Below are 21,580 nucleotides of genomic sequence, written 5' to 3'. Positions count from 1 at the left end.
GAGCTCTAAAGTGAGTCCTATGGAAAACACATTCTACGAAATGAAGAACATCTACAACTTTCTCTGTGATCAACTCCAATCAATTCTTTCAATCACTTCCTGCTTCACCATTAAAGAACTGTTTAATCTCCAATCACTGGAAAGGGGAACATGTGCAGTGAATAATTTCTTTTCTAAAAGTCCCATATTGACATTAGGTGGTGTGGCTTTCAAATTGTACATTTGTTTTCCTGGGATTTTATCTCACCGGCTGGGCTGATTAGTGGCTATAAGAGCAAAACTTTCATTCTGTTCCTACAAGTCAAGGAGAGCAGAAGTCCTCCACAGCCAGAATGAATTGGTTGGTCTTTTTAACGTTTTACATTTGGATGACTAATGGGTTACACAGGTAAGCATTTTTTCTTCTTCCTTTGCTCACTCCCCCTGCCCACCCCCCTCATGTTCCTATTGAGCATTAGAAATTACAATTACAAAGCTGCATTGGGCATAGCAGTCCCTTGAAACTCCTTTTATTCTCCTATACGTATAGCACCGTTCCAGTATTAGAGCTGACTATATACATCAAAAATGTTTTATGAATAATCAGTAATTTATGCTGCTCAAAAATATAAAGGGAACACTTAAACAACACAATATAACTCCAAGTAAATCAAACTTTTGTAAAATTAAACTGTCCACTTAGGAAACAACACTGATTGATAATCAATTTCACATGCTGTTGTGCACATTCAACTTTGTACAGAACAAAGTGTTTAATGAGAATATTTCATTCATTCAGATCTAGGATGTGTTATTTCAGTTTTCCTTTTATTTTTTGAGCAGTATATTTAGATAAATGTTGACATATTACCGTAATTGTAGGAAAGGAAGGTTCCCCAACGCAACTATGGATATTATTTTACTCTCGTCAAACTTTTACAAATACATCCTGATGTACAGTACTTTTTATTCCAAATTCCCGTATCCCCCAAATCACTGTTCATAAATATATTAAGGATGAAGAATCATTGAGTTGCAAATCAAATATTGCAAGTGAGAGTCCCCTAATGGATAACAGTGGGTGCCAGGTGCCAGGTGAAAGATAAATCACAAGAGTTATACTGTGATAGATTGGATTTATTTCAGAATTATGCAAAAGTGAGGGTTTTTTTCAAGTATTGAATTTGATACATAATTACTTTCATGTGCAGCATAGGCGAAGTTATCATTATGGATAACCCATAAAAGTTCTAACCTTAGTGGAATTCTAGTACTGCCTGTATTAGAATCAAGTGCTTTCCAGATTTTCTTATTTCCGTTAATCAGCATTAAGCATATAGCTCTTTCTCTCCTTTCCAGAGTTACCCTGAAAAGACAACGATCTTTGCGGCAAATACTGAGAGAACGTGGGCAATTGCCTCAGTTTTGGAAGAAATATAGTATAGACATGATACAGTACACCCAAGACTGCTCAGTGTTTAAAGAAACCAATGAACCTCTCTTAAACTATTTTGATGTAAGTTAAAGCCAAAGCATGAACGAGACCAGGGGGAGCGGGAAGACAAATGTCACCAGTTTTTTTTTGTTTTCTTCTTCTTCTAAATGTCAAATTTATATAATAGTCTTGTTCCTCAAAAAAGGATACATCCAGGAGCATACTGATAGGAAAATAAGAGACAATTTAACTGGGAAAATAAACAAATATTTTAATCAAGAAATGTTGCAATTTAAATGCTGAGGGTACAATTGGATTATGAGTAAAGCTTGCCCAAAAATCTAGAATTAAAATCCTATTTAGACTCTTGATTCACTTATGCTAACAACAACATCTAGGCCTAATACAAATGTTGATTGGACAAGATTGCATTTGATAAAATTCCCCTCAGGTTTGGAGAAGGTTTCCAGCTCTATGTAGAACTGAAGAGTGCTTCCCCATCCTAATATATAGAATAGAAACACTTCTTTGTTTTCCTGTTTTGGCAGGCGCAATACTTTGGACAGATCTCCATTGGAAACCCTCCACAGAATTTTACTATACTCTTTGACACTGGTTCCTCCAACCTCTGGGTACCGTCTGTTTATTGTGTCAGCAAGGCTTGTGGTGAGGATTGGTCAAAGGGAAAGGACAGCATGATTTTAATACATCACCTTGATATTTACTCTATTTAAAGAGATACACATTGATAAAACCTATAGAGAGGCTTGCTGAGTTTCTTAGATGCCAAACTTTGATTTGCACATAGCAGAAATTACTTTAAATTACACTGAAGGCTGTGTTAACAATATGAAAACTGTTAATAACAGTTATGTTAATAACGGTTATAGAACTAGCATTATTCAGACCAGTAAATGTTGTTCATGTTTCCAATAAGTTCAAATGTATAGCAATTTATTGTCATTTGGATTCCTTAGCTAACAATTGCACATATCAATCATTGCACAGCACATCTGCTACGTTCAACACTGGAAACCCAGTTATTGAGTGAACGTTTAATACAATAGCCATTCTGTTATACTTGTAGTATGGTGTAATATTCCTAACATTTTGTCTGCAAAACAGAAACCAAATCTTGCTGTTTATGGTGATAAATGCTAAAATAATATTGCATTGGGGGGCGGGGGGGAGCTTTTGTCAAGCACCAGGGAAATCAGGAGATCCAGACAGTTCAATTGTGTATAAAGGTTTATTGCAAGCTTAAGCTCTCTACAAGAATCTGAACCACCATTGGTTGAAGCAATTTGGCGTTAGATAAGGAACTGATGGTGGGCTGGACTTAGAGCAACAGGAAATTAAAACATAGGGACAGGAAATTAAAACATACAATGAGGGGTTGCAGGAACTGACCAGTCTGGCAAAGAGAAGGACCGGGGTAACATAATAAGAGTGTTCCTATACTTGAGGAGTTATCACAGAGAGGAGGGGTCAGACTGTTTTCCAAAGCACCAAAGGCCAGACAAGGAGTAATGGATGGAAGCTGACCAAAGGGAGATTCAACCTAGAAATAAGGAGGAACTTTCTGACAGAGAGAGTAACCAACCAGTGGAACAGCTTGCTGCAGACTGAAATTGTGAGGTTCTGAGGTTCTGAGATCTCAAACACTTAAGACTTTCAAGTGCCATTTCTCTGAAATGGTGTCGGGACTCCTGCTTCAGTGGGGGGGGGGGGGGGGGTTGGACTAGATGACCTACAAGGTCCCTTTCAACTCTAAAAATAATAATCATCATGACTGATAATGCCTTTGACCCTCCCTTGGGTTCAGCTTGGTCATCTCCAATAGTTTTGTTATGAAGACAGAAGCTCCTACCTGTAAAGTAATTGGGAAAATAAAGGCTTGTAATAATAATGTAGTAGCAGAATATTAAGTATATTTATTCAGAAGCTTCACTATAGAAGAATGAATGGCAACTTGAAGTAGTTGTCCTTTGCATTCTTGTTCGCAAGTATTCTCTATTGTCAACTTATTTTTTGAGAAAATATACATGTGAAATATGACTATATAGTATATGGAGTGCTTGAATAACTTAGATTAGCATAGTTACAGTCAGCAGAACATTTTCATTACTGGATCATTGGCAACTCTCTTGTACAAAATGACCGTCTTGAAGCTACAAGCAGCACATTCATATTGGTTTATTTTAATGACTTTATTTTTCAATAGAGGCCTTTAACTGTACACAGCTGTGTCAATTCACAAGGCAGTAATCTTGTATACAGTATATTGTACTTGAATAAATATGCACAGGGCTGGACTGAAAAACCCATTGGCCAGAGATACAAGGGTTGAGATTCCTTTTATTATTATTATTTTTTCAATTACAGTTCAACACTCCAGATTTCGCCCATCACAGTCCAGCACCTACACTGAAGTGGGTATTTCTTTCTCCATTCAATATGGCACTGGTAGCTTAACAGGAATAATTGGAATAGATCAAGTGAATGTAAGTGAAAGATCCTATTTACTTAAAAATAATATGATGCTTTATCGTTTAACCAATTATACTCGGATACAGTAAGGCATTATCCAGCTTGTAGAAGCTACAGTATCTGTATTTATCACTGGGTGTCCAAAACACAGTTCTGTATAGTGTCAAATGTCCTTTCAGGGAAAATGAGCAGCACGTTACAAAAATGGACCCTGAGAAATTTTTGGTGGCATGTCACCAAGGAACCGCATTGTGAATTATCATCAAGAGGCATTGCTTTCATTTTCTATGTGTGTCCATATGATTCATTAGGAGAACACTGATGAAATACAGTATACCTTCTACAGTATTTGAGCAAATGGACTTCCCATTCTCTTTTTTTCCTCCTGTGGTTTTCCATGTCCCACAGATGAACACAGGGGGCATTTTTATTTATTTATTCATTTGTCCAATACACAAATACATAGGAAGAAAAATAGACATGTGATAATATAAAAGAGGGTGAAAGTGAACTTAGAGGAGAGGATATATGAAAGGAAGAGAATATATGATAGGTGAAAGAAAGGAAAGACAATTGGACAGGGGACGAAAGGCACACCAGTGCACTTATGTACGCCCCTTACTGGCCTCTTAAGAACCTGGAGAGGTCAATCGTGGAGAGTCTAAGGGAGAAGTGTTGGGGGTTAGGGGTTGACACAATTGAGTCCGGTAATGAGTTCCACGCATCGATAACTCGATTGTTGAAATCATATTTTTTACAGTCAAGTTTGGAGCGGTTCGTATTAAGTTTGAATCTGTTGCGTGCTCTTGTGTTATTGCAGTTGAAGCTGAAGTAGCCATTGACTGGTAGGACATTGCAGCATATGATCTTGTGGGCAATACTCAAATCATGTTTTAGGCGCTGTAGTTCTAGGCTTTCTAGGCCCAGGATTGTTAGTCTATTTTCATAGGATATTCTGTTTCGAGTGGAGGAGTGAAGGGCTCTTCTGGTGAAATATCTTTGGATATTTTCAAGGGTGTTGATGTCTGAGATGTTCCAGACAGATGAGCAGTAGTGTAGGATGAGTCTGGCAAAAGTTTTGTAGGCTCTTGTGAGTAGTGTGAGATTGCCTGAGCAGAAGCTGCGTAGGATCAGGTTAACAACTCTAGAGGCTTTTTTGGCGATATTGTTGCAGTGGGCTTTAGCACTTAGATCATTCAATATTAGTATTCCAAGGTCTTTTACAGAATGTGGGTTAGCAGTGAGAGATTGTTTATTGCCCAAATGATTTGGTGCAGATTGTAAAAATATGTATAAAGCTGCTGCAAGAGAAACTTATCCCTCTCCCATCATGGAAGGTGCTATCTGGACAATGTTCTCTACTGCTTGTATGGTCTTCCTTTCTGGAACAATCTTTCTCAACATGAGTATGATTTTCTGCAATTTGCAGGATGGTTGACATATACTTCAACCTGACTTCGAATGAGACTATAGCGCATCCCACGTGGTGCAGTTTATTCAAAATAGCATTAGCTGTCCAAAATCTCCATGATGAAACATCAATTCAGTTGGGGGGGGAGGAGAGAGGAAAAGGAAGAGAGAACAGAAAGTTTTCTCTTTTAAAATAATTTGATGGCTCATTACTATTGTATGACTAATTTCGTGCCATAGATTAAAATTCATATCTGAGATTTCTATTTTTTTTTTAGGTTGAAGGACTCGCCGTAGTAAATCAAGAGTTTGCAGAAAGTGTCTCTGAACCTGGTAACACCTTTGTGGATTCAGTGTTTGATGGGATACTTGGCCTGGCCTATCCATCCTTGGCTGTGGATGGTATCACCCCTGTATTTGATAATATGATGGCCCAAAACCTGGTGGAAGTACCAATATTCTCAGTTTACATGAACAGGTAGTGCATAAAAAGTTGACTTTTCATCCATGTAGAAAGTTTGCCTTCTGCTTTACTTTAAATCAGGGGTCCTCAAACTTGGCAACTTTAAGACTTATGGACTTCAATTCCCAGAATTCTCCAACCAGGATAGCTGGCTGGAGAATTCTGGGAGTTGAAGTCCACAAGTCTTAAAATTGCAATGTTTGAAGACCTTTGCAGTTTAAATCATTAAAAGCCAATACCAATGGCTTCCTTTGGCTATTAAAAAAAAATCCCAATTCTACAGTAGGAATAGGGCAGCTTTTTTCTTTCCCCATAAAATCGGTGAACGTCTTATTTCTGGTACCCGAACCAGATTCCATTATTTTTTGTTTAGTATTGTAAAGAATAATCATAATGTTTGTATAGTTTCCTTTCTCAGGCTTAGTCAATATTCCATTCATCATTGTACCCAATGTATGGGCATGATCCTGAGACAGCCAGAGGTCTGACATAAGAAGCCTGGAAAATGTGGAGCATTAGAAAATGTGTGGCATCAATTATGTTCTTCAGATTTAGAATTTTGAAAAGAATGACTACACAAAGCAGAGGCTCATGCTCAATGCAATTATTTGTTCTTTCTCTCCTCAGAAACCCTTATTCTTCTGTAGGAGGGGAGCTGATTTTTGGTGGCTATGATGAGGCCTATTTCAGTGGAAGTCTCAACTGGATTCCAGTCACTAAGCAGGGATACTGGCAGATCCAACTGGATAAGTACATATCTTATTTTGAACTAAGGGGGTGTTCTCGGAGATAATAGCTACTTTTTTATCTCTGGTGAACACTAGAATTCAGGGTAATTGCACATTTAGGACTCAGACTTGCCAATCTTTTACAGAAGCATCACATCTGCTTCATAAATCCCAGCCTTTGACTGTTACAATGAGCTCTAATCATCTTTTAACTATTTGGCTGGATGTGGTATATATTTATCCTTTGAGTTCGAGAGCTATTTTTCACTATTTTAAAAGCCAGGAAGGTGGTTTAGGTGGTTGTGTATATTAATTACATCATTGTCTGTAACAGATGTTTTTACAACAGTACTTGCCAATTCTCCAAGTGTTGTAAATAATTCCACCCCTTCCTCTACATCTTTTTACATGGAAAAGCAAAATAGCAATGCTTTCAAATGTTGTCTAAGTTTCTACAGTTTGTAAAATTCCAAGTTATGCTGAGGTTTCAGAAAGTCTTCAAATTCAATTGCTGTTATTATGGAGGAATTCCTGCTTCATTCAAAAATAAAAATAAAAATACAGAATCTAAAATACCAAATTTTTCCCTATTTATTGAGCTTTGCTTCCTTGATACCAAAAGTCCTAGGAAAGTTTGAAATCAGAAACCATAAATTCTAAACTTTCAGTGTCATTATGGAATGTCTCAACTATATCAAATGTTCAGGATAGGTCTTGTTATTAATAGGTTGCAGTTGTTGCCTAAGAAGCTGCAAAATGAAGAAGTATTTGCTTTTAAACTAGACACACATAAGTAACACTACACATTTCCAGACAATTAGATAGTTATTTAGTACTAGATTTACTATCTATATATACAGTGGTACCTCATCATACAAACTTAATTGGTTCCAGGAGGAGGTTCGTAAGGTGAAAAATTCGTGAGATGAAACAATGTTTCCCATAGGAGTCAATGTAAAAGCAAATAATGCGTGCAAATCCTTTAGGAAAATCCCATACTTTAGAAGGGAGGTGAACAGAGGGCAGGGAGGAGCAGCTAAAGAGGGCGGGTGGAAGAAGCAAGGCTAGGCTAAAGGGTGAGTGGGAAGGAAGAAAGGCAAGGGGGGCGCCCCTCCCTTTTCTTTCTTCAAAAGACACTGTTTCAGTGCCTTTGCAAGCACCTTGTTCTCTGCAAAAATTTTCATCCCCCAAGCTGCCCCTCCCTCCTCCCTTTTCTTTCTTAAAAAGACACCCTTTCAGTTCCTTTGCAGGCACGTTGTTCTGTGCAAAATGTTTCCTACTCCAAGCAGCCCCTCCCTTTTCTTTCTTCAAAAAAGGGGAAAAAAGAAACCCCTTCATCCCAGCAGCAGCTGCTTGGGTTTGTAAGGTGAAAATAGTTCGGAAGAAGAGGCAAAAAAATCTTAAACACCGGGTTCATATCTTGAAAAGTTCGTTAGAAGAGGCGTTCGTAAGATGAGGTACCACTGTATATATAATCCAAATACCACTTACGCATTACGAAATCTCCAGAACTGTAAAGCCTACAAACGTGAAACTTGCCATTTAGGCTTTTAGTTGATTGCTAAGGAAGGATTTTTTGAAATGACCATCACATCATTAGCATTTCTTATACAGTTTTAATTAACATGCTCCGAGGCTAAGGAGTTAGACGTTCTACTCCCTCTCACTACGTGAAAAGAACTCTGTTTCAACTGCCACTTGCCTTATATTAACATACTGTGATGCTAAACTGGGTGTGGGCCTGGCCAGCATGACTCATCCAGCCTGTGGACTGGGAGTTTAGACATTCTACTCCCACTCCTCACCTGAAAAGGACTCTGTTCCAGTTGCCTTATATTAACAGACTCTGATGCTAAGGAGTTATACATTCTACATAAATTTTCGAGCTCTAAGTGTCAATGTATCATGCCTAATCGTAACTATTCATTAATTTTCAACCCTTAGCTGTCAATTTATCAAGCCGGATCACATAGTTTCATAGCAAAGCATGGTTATCCAGCGACTAGTATTAAATATAGCCTTTTTTGCATCGTATTGCAATTTTTGCAAACCGGATAAGGTCATTTTAAACTAGCCAAATGAAAGCCAAGAGAAAATACAGAGATTCTTGAAGGACCATTATAGTCACAGATAGAGGCAAACAAAGCAACTTTGTCATATGCCAAATGTGTGCTCTTGGAATAAGCTTGAACTGGTTCCAAGCAATCAGTTGTTAATTACTCTTAACTAAACAAGATTGCTCACTCTTGTCCCCATTTTAGGAGACATAGATATTCTCCCCTGGTAGAACTAGAAATGTTGTTCATTCAAGATCTTCTAATCTCCATGATTACACATCTCAGCACAGATCTTTGCAAAGAGGAGCCAGTAATGAAATAACAGACATTAAAACAAATATAAGAAAACAGTGTTTGGATCAAGTCAATCTACAGTATAATCATGCTGGGGGAAGAGGAACCACTGTAAATATGTTGGAGAGGCATTACCACCAAAAACTGTCCCCCTTCAAGTTTATTTCCACTTTCTTTTCAGTATCCAGGTTGGTGGGAATGTTGCATTTTGTGCAAACGGATGTCAGGCTATAGTGGACACAGGAACGTCTCTCATCACAGGCCCTTCTCAAGACATAAAGCAAATGCAAGCACTAATTGGGGCACAACCTATGGATGATGAGGTAGGTCCCAACTTGGAAATCAGTAATAGTATCCCAATCCTGATGCTAAATCTAGGATAAATTTAAATCTAAAATTATCTCTTTACAATCCTAGTTTATTCTTTCATTTCCCTTTTTGTTTCTTTCAATTTCATTACATTCTATTTCTTTGAACTTGAAAAAAAATTACACTATCATTTGGCAAAAGGTGAAGCAGTACTGATTTAGTTTCTGAAGCATCTCTTCTTTTGCCCCAACTTTGTATAACTTTTGAGAGTGGCTTGGCACTCCATTAGGTCCTCCATAGATATTCTGAGAAGAAGACTCTCTAAGGCAGGGGTCCCCAAACTTGGAAACTTTAAGACTAAGTGCTAAAGCCCACTGCAACAATATCGCTAAAAAGGCTTCTAGAGTTGTTAATCTGATCCTACGTAGCTTCTGCTCAGGCAATCTCACACTACTCACAAGAGCCTACAAAACTTTTGCCAGACCCATCCTTGAATACAGCTCATCTGTCTGGAACCCACACCACATCTCAGACATCAACACCCTTGAAAACATCCAAAGATATTTCACCAGAAGAGCCCTTCACTCCTCCACTCGAAACAGAATACCCTATGAAAATAAACTAACAATCCTGGGTCTAGAAAGCTTAGAACTACGGCGCCTAAAACACGATTTAAGTATTGCCACAAGATCATATGCTGCAACGTCCTACCAGTCAATGATTACTTCAGCTTCAACCGCAACAACACAAGAGCACGCAACAGATTCAAACTTAATATTAACCGCTCCAAACTTGACTGTAAAAAATATGACTTTAACAATCGAGTTGTCGAAGGGTGGAACTCATTACCGGACTCAATAGTGTCAACCCCTAACCCCCAACATTTCTCCCTTAGATTATCCACGATTGACCTCTCCAGGTTCCTAAGAGGTCAGTAAGGGGCGTACATAAGGGCACTAGTGTGCCTTTCGCCCCCTGTCCAATTGTCTTTATCTCATATATCATATATATTTTCTTCCTTTCATATATCTTCTCCTCTATTTTTACATATTATCTTTATATATATTACTTCATGTCTATTCTCTTCCATATGTATTGTGTATTGGACAAATGAATAAATAAATAAAATAAAATAAATAAACTTATGGACTTCAACTCCCAGAATTCTCCAGCCAGCATACCTGGCTGGAGAATTCTGGGAGTTGAAGTCTACAAGTCTTAAAATTGCCAAGTTTGAAGACCTCTGCTCTAAGGCAATTGGTGAGTGCTACACAGAGAGTAAGAAATGGCTCTATTGCTATGGGGCAAACAAATGTGGAAGGCAGGCAGTGTATGAAGCAAGTAGGTTGGGGAGTTAGCCCTGGATCCTTCTCTCATCTCAAGCAATGAAAAGAAGGACTAGAGGAGACATAATAGCAGTGTTCCAATATCTCAAGCGTTGCCACAAGGAAGAGGCAGTCAGGCTGTTCTACTCTGAGCGTAGAACAAGAAGCAATGGGTGGAAACCTATCAAGGAGAGAAGCAACTTAGAACTAAGGAGAAATTTGCTGACAGAACAATTAACCAGCGGAACAGCTTGCCTCCAGAACTTGTGAATGTTCCAACACTGGAAGTCTTTAAGAAGATGTTGGATGACCATTTATCTGAATTGGTGTAGGATTTCCTGCCTAAGCAGGAGGTTGGATTAGAAGACTTCCAAGGTCCCTTCCAACTCTGTTATCATATTCTATTCTAAATACTCTGTATTAGCATATTGTGTGTTATATTAAACACAGGCAACCTTCAGTGTGATTTCCTTAAATAAAAAGCAGCATTTGGAGGGTGATAGATTGAACAAAGCCGAACTAATGGACAAAAAGGGATACTGAATCCTGGCTCTATGTTTTAGTATACCTGCAGACATAAATTCACGTATGCATGTAGTAACTTACAAAGAAAGCACTGTTCAAAAGAAAAAGATTGGAATGCAAAATAGATATCATCCATCTTCTTATCTATGGCTGTTGTTTTTATAATTGAAATATTCAATGTTCATTATTGCAAAGATATGCCAATTGTTTTCAGTATGCTGTAGAATGCAACAATCTCAATGTGATGCCTCTTGTTACTTTCACAATCAATGGAAATGCTTATCCTCTTACTCCGGAGGCTTACACTAACAGGGTAAGTGCTGTCAATCACTTCCTCCTAGCAGAACATCTGTCATTCTTTGGAAAGCTTGGGTTTTTATTATTTGTAACTTTGTACTAGGATATGGGGAAAGAACAGTGATGTATTAATAAGAGTTTCCCCATTCAGATTTTCTGCTGAGATTCAGAAAAGACAAGCTAAAAAAGGACAGAGCAGACTTCCTAAGGTTGTACTGTATAGTAAGGTTGCTTAATGAGAATTAGCCCAATATTAACGCCTTTTTAATCATCATTATAATAAATACAAAATAATAATACCAATAAAAAGAGCCAGTTTGGGGTAGTGGCTAACATATTAGGCTAGAATTTGGGAGACAATGGGTCCTAGTTTCGCCTTAGGCATGACAACTGGCTGGATTATTTTGGTCCATGGACTCTCTCTCTCAGCCCAATTCACTCATAGGGTTGTTGTGAAGAAAATAGGATATGTTTCCCCCTTGAGTTGTTTATCAAAATAATAAACAGGGGATGTAAATAGAAATGACAGATTTTCTTCACTCCCTGGGAAGGAAGGAAGGAGGGAAAGGAGGGAGGGAGGGAAGGAGGAAGGAACGAAGGAAAGAAGGAAAGAAGGAAAGAAGGAAAGAAGGAAGGAATTGTGGTATATGTGTTTGACAAGCTCTTTTGCTGTTGAAAAGTTACAGTGGGGAAAATAATATTTACCACAATGACAGTTTTGTTTATCCATATTTGTGTGGGGAACTTGTATTCATATTAGGTCAAAATCTTTATTAATTTTGTGGCTAACCTAAAAGTTAAAGTGTAACAAAAAGTAGGGAGAAGTTCCCGAAGCCTCCATCTCCATAAAAGCCTCATTAGAATAAATCATAATTCACAATCTTTGAATTCTCCAGAAATCTCAATAAATTGAGCTGTGAAGTCTAATATTTTTATTTTAACAATTATTTTTAGATCTTCATTTATACATATACATTTAGCATTCACAAATCCAGGGACTTTTTTCTCTTCAAAAGTACTGGCTTTTGACTTTTCAGTGTAAAACAAATTAGCCTCAACTTTTTGCTATACATTTCTAAATGTTTCAAGCCATTTCTGTAACAACAAAATCATTCTAATCATTAAAACCTAAAATTAGGACTTTAATTTTTTTCAGTTTCAAATACAAAATCCAGAACTGGTTTCCAAATGGAAATAAAACTTGATAAGTTCTTCTCTTTAATTAAAACAGTCAGTTTTACCTTCTCTGCCCACCTTTTACATCCATTTTTCCATTGTGGGAATTAGTGTGTCTTTCCATCTTGGGCATATAAGATACTACCTGCTGTCAATATACATAGTAGCAAAATTCCAAATTTTCTTTCAAGCTCTTTGTCTAGCATGAACACACCCTTCTTTAATATGGTACCTTCAAAATATTGGACTAGTGCTGCCATTTTTATTTTAAGCTCACAGACTAAGAAACATGTGTGTCCTCTATCCAGGCTAGAAATGTTACAATTCCTTCATATGCTCAAATCACAACAAGTATTTTTCTAATTTATGCTAAAAAGCAATTGGCTTGGTGTCCAGTCATTGCCTTCTTCCTTCTATCCAAGTCCTTAGTTGTGCCTTGGAAGTTCTACAATAATCTTTCCCAACAAAGTCATCCTGCAGTTATAAAGACTTCAGCTTCTAGCAATTTAAATTTCTGTGGTTAAAACTTCTTTTGAGTGTGTGTAAATGTTGACATACAAATCCGAACATGATTTATTGTCATAATTCAATATTAATTGCTTTTAAACCTACATATCCTCTTTCCCATAGGTCAATAGTGATGGGATGAACCTGTGCACCAGTGGCTTCCAAGGTTTAGATATGGGAACTGCAACTGGTCCACTCTGGATTCTGGGAGATGTTTTCATTGGCCAGTACTACTCTGTCTTTGATCGGGGAAATAACAGAGTGGGATTGGCTCCAGTTGTCTCTTAAGAGGCTTAGAGCATAAAGGAATGTAAAGTTATTACTTTTCTTATCTTGTTTTGAGCAGTAAAGTCAAGTTTCCTATCTCTTTTTTTGTTTCCCATGTGAAATGCAATCAAAATTAGGACTTTTTATCTATAAATTCCTTGAGATCCCCTGTAAAGAGCTGTTTAGATGTGTCTGTTCTCAGTATCAAGATATATGTTGATTTTATCTTTTCTCATCAAGTAAATTAGATTAATTAAAACCTAAATACTTCAAACTGAATATATCGTCTCACACTCCTAGGCCCGGGTAGGTGGGGGGTATTGTTTACACAATTGGCTAAGCATGATTTATTGAATAAAGTGCACTGGACTGAGTTGATCCACCATGTTAACTTATGAATCGAATTTTACAAACTACACGGTTGGTTTACATAATATTATCTACACTAATCAAAATGCATTTTGACTGAATATCTTATGTAAATCTAGTCTGAATTGTGAGGTTTCCTCTTTGTAAAAGAAAACGCAACTGCATCTTGCAAAAGTATATAAAATTAATGATTTAAGTGAATAGATGAATAACTAAGAATATTTCTTAAACAGTGGAAACTTTAAATAAAATATTTTTGTATTCCTAAAACAATATGTTGTGTGATAAATAATACCTCTGTAAGAATCATGAAGGACTGAATAATGTATCAACATTTTAAATACATCAACTTTCGTATTAAGCAGATGAGGGAAGATTAATATCCATGCCAGATGTTATACTGAACCTTCTTTTTTTTTTTTGGAAGATCTCAGAACTTCCCAGGACCACAACTATGAATACTGAGTGACATTTTTGGCCATCTTCATCAAAAAAATATTCTGCTCTTGATTACATAACCCTAACTCTTTATACCAATTCATACTGCATCTACCGGTATCTTCTGAGTCGGTTGAGAAGGGCAGCAAAGGAGTCAAACAAACAAACAAACAAACAAACAAACAAACAAACAAACAAACAAACAGTGCAGTTCTTCTCCTAGAGTATGTTAAATGCAATCCCCCGGTCTATCCTAAAAGATAACATTGTGTTTATGTACATGCATGCAGTAGAATTTGCCTTTAAGGAGGCAGTAAAAATTAAGATGTTATCTATGGATCTATTGGTACTCAAATTCTGTACTGATCTTGATAATCTCATTAAACCACATGATGGCTGGGAGTTCTCAGACATATTTCAATACTGCAGAAAAGATAAGATTTGAGAAGACTGTCCTCATCCAAGAAAGGGGGAAAGGAATAGAAGCATAGAAGATTGACAGCAGAAAAAGACCTCATCATGGTCCATCTAGTCTGCCCTTATACTATTTGTTGTATTTTATCTTAGAATGGATATATGTTTATCCCAGGCATGTTTAAATTCAGTTACTGTGGATTTACCAACCATGTCTGCTGGAAGTTTGTTCCAAGCATCTACTACTCTTTCAGTAAAATATTTTTTCACGTTGCTTCTGATCTTTCCCCCAACTAACCTCAGATTGTGCCCCCTTGTTCTTCTGTTCACTTTCCTATTAAAAACACTTCCATCCTGAACTTTATTTAACCCTTTAACATATTTAAATGTTTCGATCATGTCCCCCATTTCCCTTCTGTCCTCCAGAATATACAGAATGAGTTGATTAAGTCTTTGAGTTCATTGAGACAGAGTCACCATTGTCCTCAGAGCAATATATACTATAAATATGGTAGCAACGTTCAGAATTTAAGAAGGCCAGCTCCAGACATAACTTTCCTTGATATAAAGAGCACTGTAAAATATAATTGGGCCAGCAGCTGCTATAGCAACAATCGGAGAGCATGTTCCACCATATCAAACAGGTTACTGGGTGGGACAGGGCAGGGCAGGGCAGGGAGATAGAGAGAGAGTTCAAATAATGTAGCTTTCCCACCAACTCCCAGCATTTACTTCCTGAGGCAGCCACCCCTTTCTGATATGGTGATTCTTTACACAATTTTTTTAGATAGGCAAAAGTGAATAAAGACATCACATGATTATAAATAAAATTTATTCAAACCTACTGTATATATATTTCTGTTGGATCAGCAAAATTCAGCAAAAACATGTGATTATTTATGTATGTATGTATGTATGTATGTATGTATGTATGTATGTATGTATCACATTTTTTTGCTATATACCAGGGTGATCCGACATACACACACACACACACATATAAAATAAAAGACTCGGTTTCAGCAAAAACTCATCCAGAAATTATGAAAAAACAAGAATTGCAGATTTATAAACTTTTTTTCTATATTGGTAAAAAGTAAAAAGATGCTGCTTACTCTATATGAAACAGTAATTTTCCTTGAAACATAAGAGTGGAGGTGGCTCCAATTTGTTAGATGTAGCAGATTCTTTAAGCCAAGCTTTATGGATAACACTAATAAATTGATTTTGGGATATATTGAAAAGAAAACAAAGCAACATATCATAGATCTTTAAAGACAACAACAGAAATGTCTTCATGATTAGTCTGATGATATACAGTTGGTGATGGTATGCCAGTAGGAATTGTAAAACACTTACAGTATGCATATGTAACATTATTTGGATAACATAGGTTTTGTCTATATATCTCATGATACCTGGACTGGTAAACTTCTTGGAAACTTTGTCCCTCTTGTCTATCTTCAATTTGATAACTTTTATGGAATGGTCACTCTACCTAACATGACTGAAACGATCGTTCTAGGATTAGTGACTTGGAAAGATATCCATCTTTTTTCTCTTTTACTTTACCATGTAGTAGAACCTCATAAACAAAATTGCAAGAATCATGGCTTATTTTGCTCTAGTATCTTTCCATTTTCCTTGTGTGCTGAGTTAATACATAATATACTTTTTATGCCTATTTTGGCTTTGTCAGTTATGAAACCATGTGCTTTAACTTTTTAAATATTCTTAACTTTTTATGTAAGAAGTCTACTCAGCAATGCAGTATTTGCAAGTACACAGAATTTATAGGTGAAGGCAAGTAACAAAATTAAATTTTGTAATTAGTTTGCCTCCAATGGTACGTTGCTTTTAGAAGTGGGGAACACTTGCATGAGCAATGAAATGTTCAGGAGAGGTAGATGCAGAGTCCTTTGCTACACCTCAGAGGATTTTTTAGTGTACTTTTCCAATGTGCTGTGTCAACATTTGAAAAGATAAAATGTTCTGGCTCATCAAGTTTTTATTAAAAGTTGGCGCTGCCTTCCAATATGTTGAGCTGTAAATTACATGCCTTTGAGTATTTATATGTCATTACATTCCATGCATTATGAAGAATCACCAGTGATTTTTATCTAAAACAATCCTTTCTCAACTTTGTGCCTTCAAAGAGTTTGGTTGGGGATTCTAGAAATTGTAGTCTGCCCCACACAGGGACCAGGTGCGAGTCACAGAATCTTGTCAGAAAAAGATATGAGAACAATGCCACCACACAGGATGTTTGCCAAGTGAAAAGAAAATTTAGTACATTTCATTTGCATCTATCGTATCTACATTACAGGTTGATATTATAACACATATTCTTAAATAACGTGCTGTACGTTCTTTCATATTTCATATTTATTTAAGGGGAGTTTTGAGCATTTTTTACAAATGGAAGAGTATATATTTCTTCAGGAGGAACAAACTGAGCCGGTGTGGCGCAGCAGGTAGAGTGCTGTACTGCAGGACACTGAAGCTGACTTGTAGATCTGAAGGTCAGCGGTTCAAATCTCATCACCGGCTCAAGGTTGACTCAGCCTTCCATCCTTCCGAGGTGGGTAAAATGAGGACCTGGATTGTGGGGGCAATAGCCTAGCTCTGTTAAAAAAGTGCTATTGCTAACATGTTGTAAGCCGCCCTGAGTCTAAGGAGAAGGGCGGCATAAAAATCAAATAAATAAATAAATAAAATAAACTGCCACAGAATGAAATATTTCTCCAACTATCCTCTCCAAATTGCCATCCATAAATTAATACAGGTTTTTCAAATTAACTTACTACAGTATATAGGATAAAATGATATGAAGAAAAACTGAAAGAAACATAATGTCTTTCTTTTTTGACATGTCCAACTCATTGCGACCCCATGGACAACATTCCTCCAGGCCTTCCTGTTCTCTACCCTCCTCTGGAGTCCATTTAAGATCACGCCAACTGCTTCAGAGACTCCATCTAGCTATCTCTGTTGTCCCCTTCTTCTTTTGCCCCCAATCTTTCCCAGCATTAGGCTCTTCTCCAGTGAGTCCTTCCTTCTCATTAGGTGGCCAAAGTATTTGAATTTCATCTTCAGGATCTGGTTGTCTAAAGAATAGTCAGGATTGATCTCCTCTAGGACTAATTTGATTGCCTTGCAGTCCAAAGGACTTGCAGGAGGTCTTCTTCAGCACCATAGTTCAAAGGTCTCAATTCTTTGGTGCTTAGCCTTTGTTATGCTCCAACTTTCACAGCCATACATTGCAACTGGGAAAACCTTAGCCTTGACTATATGCACTTTTGTTGGCAGGGTGATATCTCTGTTTTTTAGTATGCTGTCTAGATTTGTCATGTCTTTTAATTTCTTGACTGCAGTCCCCATCAGCAGTGATCGTGGAACCCAGGCAAAAAAAATCTGTCACTAACTCCATTTCTTCCAATAACCAGCATAAACTCTGTTGCGGCAATGAGTTACTCATAATAGCTGACCTTAGGCAAGATCTGCAGATCAGCAAATTACAATGAAACATGTGACATCACAGTCACAAAACTGATTCATTTGATTTATTTTAAAAGTCACACATGATATTCTTGGAGTTTAGGAAAACAATAATTTTAAGAATTTTTTTGCATGTTTAAATTTCATGTAATATCAAAAATTCTGTAAAAGTCTGTACATAATAGTGTCTCATTTCAGAAATTCAATAGATCTCTTTTTCCAACAGGTTCAGAAGTAAGATTGGTAAACCAACTGAATTTAATTTCTCATTTATTTTACTAAGTTGACACAGGTCAGTCATTTTATACACTGCCATGAGCTGTGCAAATAATGAAAAGGTGATACAAATCTAATAACCAAATGAATAAATAATAACATATTATTTTAAGGACAAATGGATTATGGACAAAGTCATGAAGTCATCAGGAATGAAACTCAGCTCAAAAAAGAATAATTTTGCAGTCTGCTTTAAGTTCCCAGATACAACAATCCAAATTACGCTTCAGATAAAAATATATATTTCATTAATCTTGCAAATTTTACATCAGTTTTGTGGTTTTTGAAAGGCTGCCTGCCTTGTTTACTGGACCTCTGTAATTTTTTAAATCACAGGACTCATATGTAAAAATGGTGCTTACTTTCTTAGTTCATTTTTTGCATGGACATATACATAGTTTAACCGCAAAGACAATGGCTTTCTCATTGTCAACTGACTAATAATTGGTGCAAAAAACTTATGTTATTATTTGATTATTATTATTTATTAGATTTGCATGCCGCCCCTCTCCGTAGACTTGGGGCGGCTTACAGCAATGATAAAAGCAATATATAATGACAAATCTAATAGTTAGAATTTAAAATAACAATAATACATTTAAAAAGTCTAAAAAACAAGAAACCCCAATATATATATATATATAAACACATACATACAGTCATATCATACACAAAAAACTACATAGGCAGGGGGAGATGTTTCAGTTCCCCCAAGCTTGACGACAGAGGTGGGTTTTAAGGAGTTTACGAAAGGCAAGGAGGGTGGGGGCAGTTCTAATCTCTGGAGGAAGCTGATTCCAGAGGGTTGGAGCCGCCACAGAGAAGGCTCTTCCTCTGGGTCCCGCCAAACGATATTGTTTATAACTTTGATTGAAGAGAATTTTAGGCAGTCTGAAGAGCTTCAGTGGATCCCATCATTAGAATAGAATAGAATAGAATAGAATAGAATAGAATGGGATGGGATGGGATGGGGACGGGATGGGACAGAAGAGAACAGAGCAGAACAGAATAGAAAATAGATTTTTTTTATTGGCAAGTGTGATTGGTCACACAAGGAATTTGTCTTTGGTGCATATATTCTAAGACAACTCGACTAATTCATTCATTTTTTAGATGTACATTTCATCTTTCCTTCAAGAGATCAAAGCAGGGCTTTTAACACTTCCTCCTCCAGGTACCTCGATTAGTTTCCTTCACCAGGAATAGATGTGGCACTGTTTTCCTGGAACTAGATTTTTGACAAAGGGAGGCTGTGAAAGCAAAGAAAAGATAAGGGTGAGGTTGCAGTGTTGTTATCATTCAAAGATGACCATTCACAAAACCATCCCCTTCCTTTTTTTTATTAAACAGTGACCTGGTAGCTTAATTAGCACCTCTATTATCTGCTCTTCAAATAATCATTTTGAATGATGAAATCATTTATGATTTCATCAGGAATAAAGTGCTAAATGCACAGCCGAGTGGCTAGATTCACACAACTAATCTTGTTTTAATCAATAAACCACAATTAAGCAAACATTAGGCCATATATAGGTAGTCTTCAGCCTACTTTTGTCAGAAAGTTGCAAAGGGGGATCACATGACCTTGAGACACAGCAGTTTCCATAAGTATAGAGAGTATGGAGTATGTTGCAAAGTTGTTAAGTGTGAAAAACGATCATAAGTCACTTTTTCAGTGCTGTTGTAACTTTGAACAGTCACTAATTGAACTGTTGTAAGTTGAGGACTAATGTGCAGGTTAATAAGCGTATAAACAAGATCAGGCATATAGTGCATAATACTTGATGTGTTAGGACTGAGTGTAAGTACTGTTCAGTGTTATGTCATTAAACTGGTGCGTGCATTTAATCACATCACTTGGCCACAGCATCACACTAAGCTTTAAAAAAATCTCTTTACAGGGAAAAAATGGCCATCTTCATTTTTTAAAATTAAAATACAAACAATCCTGCAAAAAAACCACTATCAAAGCAGGAAAGGAAAAGAAAATTTGTGGCCTACCAGATACTGCTGAATTATAACTCTAGACTGTTTATATATAATTGGGTTAATAAGTACCGTATTTATTGAATAAATCACAATTTGCTGGTTCTGCAACACGCTAAACAATTAAGCATAGTTTACTTATCACAATGGCTGAATTCATGCAACATACCAAGCCACAACATAGACTCTATTGTGTCTTAATCCAGTCTTAGTCTCCTACAATACTGCTGTGCTGGCTGGAAATTTAGGGATGTCAATTCAGTTAAAATACACTATGCTGATAATTCTCTATGTTAATAATTCATCTAAAACAATATTTTACTGCTCCATCTGTTTATGAAATTAGGGAAATCAAAACTATAACCAATAAGTAAAACTGTATGCTAGGTAAGCATTTCCTCATTATATTTTGGCAGCTCCAAGTGAAACAGTAAAATAAAATTTTACCTTTAATCTACTCTAGGAACATAGGTAATTTTCTTCCTCTCTTACTCCCTCTCAATTAAAACAGCAAAATACCTAAGACTCTAAAAACTAAGGCAAACTGATCAACCATTAAGGTTTGAAGAGCACTCATATCTGAACCAGACTACTGTTCTCATTGCAGCACATGACCTCTCTATGCTTGGGTTTGTATGACACATGCAAGCAGGATCTACATTTTAACCCACTTAATTTAGGATGTGTATTCCAAAATATTCATTAAATTAACCCTGGAAACCCACCAGTAAGCAAATTCTACCAGCACATCAGAGCTCCTAAAAATTGAAAATTGAAAAACAGACGGCTAAATATTTACAGAGCCCCTTGCATCCTGGACATAAATTGTTTCAACTCCTACCCTCAAAACAATGCTGTAGAGCAGTGTTTCCCAACCTTGGCAACTTGAAGATATCTGGACTTCAACTCCCAGAATTCCCCAGCCAGCATTCTGGGAGTTGAAGTCCAAATATCTTCAAGTTGCCAAGGTTGGGAAACACTGCTATAGAGCACTGCACACCAGAACAACAAGACACAAGAACAGTTTTTTCCCCAAATGCCATAACTCTGCCTACCAAATAATTCCCTCAACACTGTAAAGTACAGTATTTAGTAAATCTGCACTACCATTAATCTTCTCATCATTGCCACCAATCATCTCCTCCCACTAATGACTGTATGACTGAAACTTTGTTGCTTGTATCTTTACAATTTATATTGACTGGTTCCCAATTATGATTGGATTGCTATTTGTACCCGGACTATCATTGTGTTGTACTTTATGATTCTCTACAAACGTATCTTTTCATTTATGTACTCTGAGAACATATGCACCAAGACAAATTCCTTATGAGTCC

At 36.9% G+C, this 21,580-nt stretch overlaps 1 protein-coding gene across 1 annotated transcript; it reads left to right on the top strand.

Annotated features, from left to right (window-relative positions):
- The first annotated feature begins 306 nt into the window (after positions 1 to 306).
- On the top strand, positions 307 to 13,794 carry CTSE (cathepsin E). The gene is made up of 9 exons (XM_070748907.1): positions 307 to 388; positions 1,339 to 1,495; positions 1,963 to 2,080; positions 3,800 to 3,918; positions 5,593 to 5,792; positions 6,405 to 6,527; positions 9,038 to 9,179; positions 11,230 to 11,328; positions 13,119 to 13,794. The coding sequence occupies exons 1-9, from the start codon at positions 333 to 335 to the stop codon at positions 13,281 to 13,283; spliced, it is 1,179 nt and encodes a 392-aa protein (XP_070605008.1). The 5' UTR covers positions 307 to 332; the 3' UTR covers positions 13,284 to 13,794.
- The last annotated feature ends 7,786 nt before the right edge of the window (positions 13,795 to 21,580 follow it).

This window comes from Erythrolamprus reginae, chromosome 3 (assembly GCF_031021105.1).
Source record: "Erythrolamprus reginae isolate rEryReg1 chromosome 3, rEryReg1.hap1, whole genome shotgun sequence".
Classification (NCBI taxonomy): Eukaryota; Metazoa; Chordata; class Lepidosauria; order Squamata; family Dipsadidae; genus Erythrolamprus; species Erythrolamprus reginae.
This window is presented reverse-complemented; position numbering and strand designations above follow the sequence as displayed.